This window comes from Chaetura pelagica, unplaced genomic scaffold, assembly GCF_000747805.2.
Source record: "Chaetura pelagica isolate M959 unplaced genomic scaffold, ChaPel_1.0 scaffold69, whole genome shotgun sequence".
Taxonomy (NCBI): Eukaryota; Metazoa; Chordata; class Aves; order Apodiformes; family Apodidae; genus Chaetura; species Chaetura pelagica.
Window position 1 is genome coordinate 831,759 of NW_009970724.1, and position 10,239 is coordinate 841,997.

The window sequence follows — 10,239 nt, forward strand, 5'->3', positions numbered from 1 at the left end:
GTGCCCGTCCCGGAGCTGGGCGCTGTGCCTCCCGCAGGGGCGGTGAGCATCGGGGAGCACAACGTGCAGGAGCTGATCGTGGCCGCCGACATGCTGCAGCTGGGCGAGGTGGTGGAGCTCTGCTGCGAGTTCCTGAAGGGGCAGATCGACCCGCTGAACTGCATCGGCCTCTTCCAGTTCTCCGAGCAGATCGCCTGTCACGACTTGACGGAGTTCGCCGAGAGCTACATCCACGGGCACTTCCTGGAGGTGCAGAGCGGGGAGGAGTTCCTGGCGCTGACCAAGGAGCAGCTGGTTAAGATCTTGCGGAGTGAGGACCTGAGCATCGAGGACGAGTACCAGGTTTTCACAGCGGCGATGCAATGGATTTTGAAGGATGTGGGGAAAAGGAAGAAATACGTCGTGGAAGTACTGGAGCCTGTGCGATTCCCTCTGCTGCCAGCACAGAGGCTGCTAAAATACATAGAGAGTAAGTGAAAGAAGGGAAGAAACAATGCCAGATGTTTGGATTTGAGCAAACAATGTGTCGTTCAGTTACTGGATTTTGATGGACTTTTTAATATCAATAATATAATGGTTGAAAATATTTCTCCAAACAAGTTCTGATTGTTGGGGTTTTTTTAACAAATAAGCACAGCTTACTTTAAAAATGTGCTTTTGAAAAAAGTCTCGGAAATTAAGCAAACTTAATTTGTCTGCTGTTCCAGGAGAAGCTAGCAACTTTTCTGCAACTGATTTACTTATTGCCTGTAATTTTTCACTGTACCTTTTCTCATCTGCGTTTTTCCTCGAGGTATTCCAGATTTCAGCCTTCGGGTGGCCCTGCAAACTCTGTTGAAAGAATATTGTGAAGTCTCTAAATCTCCCAAAGAGAACAAGGTCAGCAGTTTTCTGCAAGCTTCTAAAGGTCGTCCCCGGAGGAAAGCCAGGAAGTACCTTTATGCAGTAGGTTAGAATGTGGCTGTTTGAACCTTGTAAATCAAATGATGAAGTAGTATCTCAGAGTGCTGAAGGAGATACTGGATTTTTAATTTTTTTAAATCAAAATATATAAAAATAGCAGAATGTTTCACCTGGTTGTTACCATGCTAGCTGCTTGCCACTTACAATTGCACAGAGGATCAGGATTCATATTTAATGTAATTGTGATGTGGTATTCAAAGCCTAGATTTGCCTTTTAGGAGTTATTTGCCTTGGGTGGAAATCTGCAAATCAGCAGTTGCCTTGGGTGGAAATCTGCAAATCAGCAGAGGATTTGCTCATGGTTCACTGCTGGAATGCTGCATGCAAATTCACTGCACTCCTTGTTCTTCTGAAGTTTGAACTCTTCTCTGTCCAGAATATTCTGGTTCACGTGATGGGATACTTGAAATTTCAAGTTTTCAACAAAGTTGCAGCTTTGTACTGGAAGGGAATGCTCTTGGTTCACCCTGTGGGAAGTAACAGTGACTTAAGATAGCAAAGGCTGTTGGCTGATTTCTGTGTTTCAGTAAGAACATGAATGGTAATACTTGCAGTGCTGTGGTGAAGTGGTCACCTCAGGTACAAGTTACATGACCCTCGAGGTGACCGTCCTTCCTTGCATGCTGGAGAAACAATGCTACTTGGAGAAGTTCAGTTCCTACTACAGGTGTCTCATGGCTGTTGCTGTAATTTGTGATTTAGACATAGGAGCATGGGGATGAGCAGGAAGCTCTTACTTAGCCATGATCTTTCCACTTACTTTCTAGGTGGGTACACCCGACTGCAAGGAGGACGCTGGAGTGACAGCAGAGCCCTCAGCTGTGTGGAGCGATTTGACACCTTCAGCCACTACTGGACCACAGTGTCCTCCCTCCACCAAGCTCGAAGTGGGCTGGGGGTGGCTGTGGTGGGAGGAATGATCTATGCCATTGGAGGTAACAGCTGAAACATGCTGTCTTCATTACATGGATACTAGAGGGCTCATGGATGGAGATTTCCTTAAAGTATTCTTCCTGTAAATGGTTCCAAGGAACCCAGCAACAGATAAGTCAACATTTAGATATAAAAACAGTTGAATTAGGGTTCCTTGGCTTTCTACTGTCCCAGCTCTGTGAATGCCCATTTGGGCTCCTGTTGGCTGTTTTTCACAAAGCTTCTTTCCCCTCATGGTATAGCAACCCACAGGTAAGCATATGGACATAAGCAGATGTTCTGAGACGTGTTAGGTGTTCTGCAGACTTTGTGTACCACCACAAACAGCACTTCTTTTCTCACTTGTAGTCAAGCAGAAGTGCACAGCATAAAAGGCAGTAGTACAGGACATGCCACTTGTCATCTGCCTGCCTGGAAAGGCTTGTTATGTGTGTTTGCACAAGGATGGGATGAGTAGCTCTACCCGCCCGTGGTTAAAGAATGCGTATGTATAATGTTTTTGTCACTGCAAAACACATTCTTTGGTCTTGAAAACCCTATCAGTGGTGCTGCAGAGTAAAAAGTGTGTATCCCTGTGGTTTTTCACCCTCTGATGTTTTCAGTAGTATGTCGGGGAACTGTTGATGAAAGCTGTTTTCATGTGATTATTCAGTTCTAGGTATAAAAGAAGCTTTTGCTACTCTGGCTGTTTGACTAGAAAAAAAGAAAGATCTTGTATTAAAATGTTGTCTGTCCTGGAAGGAGTTGAGGAATGATTTTATATCTGCAGTTCAAAACATTGTGTTTCTCCTGTGTTTGTTCTTACTGTCATTATGCAGGTGAGGACAACTCGATGATTTTTGACTGCACAGAATGTTATGATCCTGTCACTAAGCAGTGGACCACTGTGGCTTCCATGAACCATCCCCGTTGTGGACTGGGAGTGTGCACATGCTATGGTGCTATCTATGCCTTGGGTAAGTTATGGGGGTTTTCTTTGTTAATTTTAAAGGTATTAATTATCTTGTAAAGATAAGTTTTGAAAAAGAGCTGTTTACCTGATCATTAGTATACCAGATCTTTGTAGATTAGTTATTGTTCATTTATAACTTATTTCTGTTGTAGATTGCTTGCTGTTTCAGAATTATTCTGCCCTGCAACAGTGCACCATGTATCTAAAAATGCTATTTTTTCCCGTTTGCTGTTACTTTGCAGGAGGTTGGGTTGGAGCAGAGATTGGCAACACAATTGAAAGATTTGATCCTGAAGAAAACAGTTGGGATGTGGTAGGAAGCATGCCTGTGCCCCGTCACTGCTTTGGGTGCTGTGAAATGCAAGGTATTGTTATGTTTGTATCTATAAACAGTTCTGTTGGATTTTGAAACTTTATGGTTCAGTCATGAATTTTTATCTTTGCCTTGCACTGTGCTATCAGTAGCACATGCTTGTGCCTCACTTATTTGTTCTTCTAGTACCCTATTTTAAATTCTGCAGAACTCAAAGACTAGTAAGTTCTCTTTGTCTTCTGCCTTTTATCCCACAAAAACAGATTTTATGTGGCTGCCAGTAGGGAAAAAATGGAGGATTTTTATGTGGCATTCTTAAGCCATCTTAATATCAGGATGAAACTTGTATTGTGACAAATATTTCAGCCTTTCAAACCTCCGTATTATGAAATCTAACAGAGGACAAACTCTGTTTCTACAGGTTTAATTTATGTTGTTGGTGGTATCAGTACTGAAGGAGTAGAGCTCCGTTCTGTCGAAGTCTACGACCCAATATCTAAACGCTGGTCTGAGCTTGCTCCAATGGGCACCCGAAGAGCCTATCTGGGTGTGGCTGCTCTCAACGATTGCATCTATGCTGTTGGAGGCTGGAATGAATCTCAGGATGCACTTGCTACTGTAGAAAGATACTCCTTCGAAGAGGTATGGTAGAGTCCCTTCTTTTCGTAAATTCAGATTGCATCAGGTTTCGGTTAACTGAGAGCTAACCTGTACTGATGATACACAGGCACACTGTGGTTTGGTAAATACTTGTTAGGATTTAGATTGGAGGGGGGTGTGATTCCCCCTCTGCGATAGAATGGTCAGTAATCTGACTACAGAGGAAAAACTCCCTGGAAATTTAAGAGCTGCTCTTTGTCACAAAAGCTGAGGATCTTTTCTTCTGCTTCAAAATGGTGTTTCAGCATGCCTAGAAAAATCACTTTGAACACTTAAATTTTTATTGTATTCAAAAGTTTCTTCCTGACTGTTATTGCTCAGGTATCTGTGAAGCTGTTTGGATCAGTAGCTGGTGTTAAAAGCAGAACACAATCCAGTGTGCCATTCTGTTTCACATTGGGCATTTAATAATTTTCCTTATTTCCCACCTCTAGCCCAGTACCATTCTCTATTTTGGAGAATGGTTGCATCTTATAGTGACCAAAGAAAGTGGGGGGAGGGTGTTGTGTACAGACAGTGTGTGGTCTGTTCTTTAGGGACTAGCAGGGTTTAGACCACTTTTGAAACTGTTGTCATTGCAGTCTTGATAATCCTCTTGATGCTGCACTGTATCTGAGCACGTGAAGCATATGTGTAATGTTCTTCGTATGTTTCAGTCTCTAAGCTTTAAAAGTTACTTTTATCAGAATGAAGGTTTGCCTTAAAACTACTTACTGACTCTTTCACCTTCTCATTAGGAAAAGTGGGTTGAAGTTGCACCAATGAAGATACCAAGAGCTGGTGTCTGTGTTGTGGCTGTGAATGGATTTCTTTATGCCTCAGGAGGCCGAGCTCCCAGTCATGATTTTGCTGCTCCAGTAACCTCTGACTCTGTTGAAGTTTATAACCCTCATATGGACAGTTGGACTGAAATTGCCAACATGATTACCAGCCGCTGTGAAGGAGGTGTAGCTGTGCTGTAAAACAAAGAAGAAAACTTATACAAGGAATGAGTAAATCTGTCTTCTCAGATTTCCGGGTTCATTCAACAGAAACCTCTTCTAATACAGGAGCTTTAGTAGAGACAGTGGGAATTAGATCAGAGGGCTCTTCCTGAGCAAAAGTGTTGAAGCTCTTGCCCTTCAAAGTAAATGGGCTTATCCAATGTCTGTCTTGGGGGAGTATTCGGAATGCCTCATAAGACTGGGTTAAGCTCACTGAAATAAATGGCAAATTTGCCCTGCAAAATTGTGAAGAAATTATTCCAGCATGTTAGAGACATTACTCAGGTTGTTAGCTCTCTGGGGTGCACCAAAGCTAGCATCTTTAGCTGGCCTTACAATCTGGAAGTAGGCTACTATAGAAAGCCAGGAGTTATCTGTGGGTAAGAGCAGATGTGCTATTTGGTTGGCTTTGGTTGTCCTTTTCTGGAGGAAAACAAGGAAAAGAAGGTAACAGATAAGGAAAACTTGGTACCTCTACTTATGACCATGATGCATTTGAGCCTCTTTTCTGCTGCTGGATGTGACAGGCATTTAATATGACCTGGGTATTTACTTTCTGGCCACTCCACTAACTTGAATAGTGGGTGGCTGAGAATTTGCTGTTCTGGAAGGTTATTCTCACTGTTCTAATGTCATTCCACCTCAGCACAAGCTTTTATTCTCAATGGTATCAGTGATGACAGTAGAGCTCATTTTTGTGTAAGCTCTGAAGGATTTAAAATGGAAATGCTATTAATTAGAGTTGCTCTTCTGTTTAGGACTGCTCTCAGTATAAAAAATACAGGGAAAGGATTTTGCCCTTTCCCCTATAGTTCAATGTGTTTTTACCCTGTGAGACACATGCTGAGACTTGGCATTGGAATACATGCTCTTCTACAAGTCACAGACGTTCATCTTTGTTACATCTTGTATTCCACCTATTTGAGCAGATGGAGATTTTTGTGATGGAATTAGCTGAAATCAGCACTAAATTGATGCTATTAAGAGTGTTTTGTCTTCAGGAGTTGGTAGTTAGCTTGGATACACGTGGTAGAACAACACTACTAGGAGTTTGGAGTTACTTCTAGATTAATTAACATACTTGAGGTTGCTTTTTGCACAGTAAGATTGCATTTTCTGCACAGCTGTGGATGATTTGGATGAAGTCTGGAAATAAGACTGCTTGAACTTTGATGGACAGTGTTATTCTAGAACACAAAACCACAACTGGAATGTCACAAAACAGGAAGCCTGCAGGGTGCAGACAAAGAAGCATCCATGCTGTCTAGGTCAATGTCCCCTGTGTACATTTAACAAATTAATATACTAATAACCTCCAAGATGGATGTTGAAGGTACCTTAAGAATCTAGTCTTACATTCTGACATTGGGCTGGGAGACTGCCAGGCTAAAACATGCTAGATGATGGAGCATTTGTTTGATTGTTCTAGAACCTTGTGTGTGCTTTTATTCAAAAGGATTTCATATATGTGTGAACTAATATTTCCCCCCCCCCCCCAAGTTTAAGCTTGTTTTAAACAGTTTTTCATAATAAAATGTATTTTCAGAACCATCTGTGGAGTGCTTTTGAATAGGGTGGTTTCCTAGAGTTGTGTTGCTGCCACTTTTATTTAATAGGTCTTTTTTCCTCTTTTATTACTGAAAATCCTAATTCCCAAGAGGACACTGGGAAAAACTGGTTATAAATTTTGACTACTTAGAAGGTGCAATTAGCACACTTCTGTAGTAAAATACTTGTGTATTTCTCCTTTCAGTGTAAAATCACTTGGACTTCTTCAAGTTTGGCTACCTTCCCACCTCTGTGCAGCCCATTTGTTCTCTGGGATCAAATGATAGGTATTATTTCTTAAGACTTTCTTATCTTCATGCCAGGATCTCTCATGAACCATTTGAGAAGCATTACATTAGCTCTATTACTTTGGGAACTGTAAGTTCATTTCTTACCCCTACCTGTAAACTTCCTGGCTTAGTGGAACTTGAGGAAATCTACTGTTGTATGGAGTTACCTTCTCCAGTTTTTATTGTTGATGATACCATGGCTGAAGGAAACTCTGAAGTCACTTGATGATGGTCTCTGATACTCGGGACCTGATTCCCTGACTGAAGCCAAAGGCTCTTCTCTGGTTTTAAAAAACACCATGTCTAAGTAAGAAAGAATCAAAAGAACTGGTTTCATTCACAAACTTTAGGTTCCATTCTATTCAGAGAGCACTGAAATACATTGCTGTTTCAGAGGTATGATGCTGTTAATGGGTAAAGGTTAACAGGTTATGAAAGTTAGCAGCTCACATACAGAGTTACAGTTTCAGCAACACCACTTAAGATACCCCTTCTTTAGGCTTCTTCAATCTTTTTTTGCAGAATGAAGAGATAACAAATTTTAAGTTCCAGTATGTGCTTTATTCTGTATAGAAAAACAATGAAGAAGTGTTTTAAGAGAACTATGAGGATTATCTAAATTGGTCCTGACACTGTATGCGGATATCACTTTTCAGCTTTATTCTAACATCTTATACTGTACTTACTGAAGATAAAAACCCTACAATAAATATGCCCACATACGAGTTCATAGATTTGAGGTAACTGAGGCTAGAAAAATCTCAATGACTTATGTTGTATCTTCTTCCCTTAAATGATGTGTTAGAAAGACTTAAGTAAAAAGAGCATAAGGTCCTGCAGTCATTGGCTCATCACGGACAGTTTGCAGGCTACAAGTCCATTTGTACCTGCCCCAGGTGCCCAAATAAAAAGTTTTGAAGAGGGAGAAGACACATACTAATTTCAATCCCATTATCTGATCACTTAGTGCCAACAATCAAGATCTTGTGTTATATCAAGACATTTATCCATGTGTCATATCATCTTTATGGCTATTTTGCATGCAGCTCCCTTGGTTAGGCAGCCCTAAGTCCAAACAAAACCTAGGAACAGATGGCCCAGCTTTATTTTTTTAATCTAAGTAGTCCTGAGGAGGAAGCTAACAGTCTCTTGTGGTGCCTTTTCAAGGATACAGAGCCTTCCCCACTCAATCACAGCAGCTGGGTGACATACCTGAGGCGAGTGCTGACCTTGGCTTGCCACTGCAAACTGTTTTTATCTGACTAGCACTTAATCACAGCATTCGCAGCCTCTTCTCAGCTGAAATAAGACAGAATAGTTTTATCTTTTGCGTTTCCACAACATAGGAATCAAACGTATGTATGTTGGCATAATTCTCTGCTGCTTCTTTAAACACTATCTGGAAGAACTGCTCTCACCTTGTTCCTGTTCATGACTACCTGGTTGTTCCTCCTACCACAAAACATCATCACACATTATAGTTACACCAGATACTTTAATAATTCAGCATACAGCAATTCATAGCCTTGTCAGCTGAATCTCCATTTTAAATTCAGACAGTAGTAACATCTCATTCAAGAGGGACACCTTCCTCTGTGGATAAAAACAGACTCATGCCTGCCTTGGAAGCCATTGGCATTTACATTCAATCCCTATTAAACTTGCTATGTTGTTTACTTTGAGAATAATCGTCCTGATCACTGCCATTTTCTGACTTCTAAGCACAAATATGTCTTTAATTCCCCTGCAACTCCATACAAACACCTTATTGGCAGATAAACAGCTTTCTCCTCTTGATTCAGTATTTTGTGCTCAGCCATTCATTTCTGCTGTCACTGAGTTGCTCACCTAAGAAAGTCTTCAGTGCTGCAGTAGCTAGTAGTGATAACACCATCACCACTGTTCCCACTACCCTCAGTACAGTAAACCACCTAGGATAAGAAGGAAGAAGGGAAATGTCATAATGTACTGCTACCCCTAAGGCTATTACTAGCATTATTGCACCAGAAGTTATCTCTTTAAAAAGCAAGGCTTGCCAGGCAAGTAGAGGAAGAACTGTACTGTTAGCCAGGTTCAACCAGTCTGGCTTGGCTGGGCTGTTGTCTGGGAGAGCAAACCCCCACCTCATTCCTCCTAGAAAAGAGACTGTTACAGCACCATATGTAACCTGAGCAAACGCCAGCTCTGGGTAGTAGGTGCCTTGGATGGCCATTGCCAGTGGCACAGAAACAAATGGAATTAGCCCTGCCAAGCTTATGTAAAGGGCTGGCTTTGGAGACTCCTTCAGTGATTCCATGCTTTTTTTAATTACGCCCGAGTCTTTGGTCTCAGATTCTTTGGGGGTTTTCTTCTTGAAGAAGGGGAGAGAGGTGTGAAAAGCCTGGAGCTTAGTTGCATATACTGATGTTGGGCTCAGGCTTGGAGATCTTGAGAGAAGACACACATCTCTCTGCAAGTGGAGGCTGAGAGTAGAGCAAGTTGTCTTATTCCTTCCATACAGTGGTAGCCTGGGACCAGTTAACTTCTGGAGCTGCAATTACAAAACTTGTTCTGAACAACTTATAACATAGGCTTACGGATCCACAGTTCTTTGAACTACCTAGGAGACACTGTACCAAGCACTTTTCCAAGTCAGGTCACATCATAGTTGTCCTTTCTCCCAGTTCTCAGTCATTTTTAACTTAGCTACCTGGTGCAGCTTTCACAAGCTACCTGATGAGCTATTAGGCTCTTCATAATGAATAAGCAAACCTTACTCACTACAAAGTGTTTCTATATCCACCTTTCCTTCCACCCACACATTTGTTAGGCTTTTTTTCCTTTTCAGCATAATTTTATGTTGTATATAAAATTATTACAGAAGTAGGACAACATCACCCAAGAAACCAGCTACTATCCCCTCATTACTCTACCAAAATGTGGAAAAAAGGCCTTCAGACAGTAACATTTTATTAAAGAAACACTTCAGCTTTGGCCAAAAGCTGCAGTAGAAACTAGAAATTCTCTCAGAAAAGCTAACTGATAAACATGGCTACTCCAGCTTGTAAGTCACCTTTTTTTTTCCAATGCCAGTCATACTTTTTGTTATTTTACCTTTGAAGAAATACAGACAGCAAAGGAGGCTTCAGAAACTTACTTTGAAAGGTGTACGGAAGCAGCATCGTTGTATAAGTGGAAACATATTTGCTCTATCGAGGCCCTAAAACAGAAAAATTCAGGAGAAAGTCTGAAACTGATGAACAGCTGAGTTCACAGTTAAGTCACACCCTGGACTTGTTTTAAATATACATCTGTAAGAGCTTCGTAACTGATTCAGACAAACAAACAAACAAAGTTTTATGCTGTCAATCCTTATTTACCTACTACAGGATATTCTTTCAGGCAGCTCTATCAACTGAAGTCCTAAGGTTGCAATAACTGTTGCAAGAATAACTTCTGGTTAAAGAACCGAGCGCTGGGAAAGAAGCGTTCCCTTCCCCTTTACGGATCGTCTCCTCCCCGCGGGCTGAATGGCCACACGCAGCTGATAAAACTTCCCAGTCCTTCCACCTGGAAAAAAAAACCCCACACCTTTCTTAACCAAAAAGGAGCGGGAAC

General features: G+C 41.5%; 2 protein-coding genes across 2 annotated transcripts in view; one reads left to right on the top strand and one right to left on the bottom strand.

Moving 5' to 3' along the window:
• IPP (intracisternal A particle-promoted polypeptide) overlaps positions 1–5,006 on the top strand; it is a 6,149-nt gene extending 1,143 nt beyond the window's left edge. The window contains exons 2-8 of the mRNA XM_010006692.1: positions 38–469; positions 794–949; positions 1,731–1,898; positions 2,715–2,852; positions 3,091–3,213; positions 3,583–3,803; positions 4,559–5,006. Coding sequence (XP_010004994.1) covers positions 38–469; positions 794–949; positions 1,731–1,898; positions 2,715–2,852; positions 3,091–3,213; positions 3,583–3,803; positions 4,559–4,783 — 1,463 coding nt within the window. The 3' untranslated portion in view covers positions 4,784–5,006. The remainder of the gene's footprint in view (positions 1–37; positions 470–793; positions 950–1,730; positions 1,899–2,714; positions 2,853–3,090; positions 3,214–3,582; positions 3,804–4,558) is intronic.
• A 53-nt stretch (positions 5,007–5,059) lies between these two features.
• Positions 5,060–9,823, bottom strand: TMEM69 (transmembrane protein 69). The gene is made up of 5 exons (XM_010006693.1): positions 9,779–9,823; positions 8,491–9,172; positions 6,810–6,945; positions 5,886–5,991; positions 5,060–5,227 (listed from the first exon to the last, which is right to left on the bottom strand). The coding sequence occupies exons 1-5, from the start codon at positions 9,821–9,823 to the stop codon at positions 5,060–5,062; spliced, it is 1,137 nt and encodes a 378-aa protein (XP_010004995.1).
• Between the last annotated feature and the right edge of the window lie 416 nt (positions 9,824–10,239).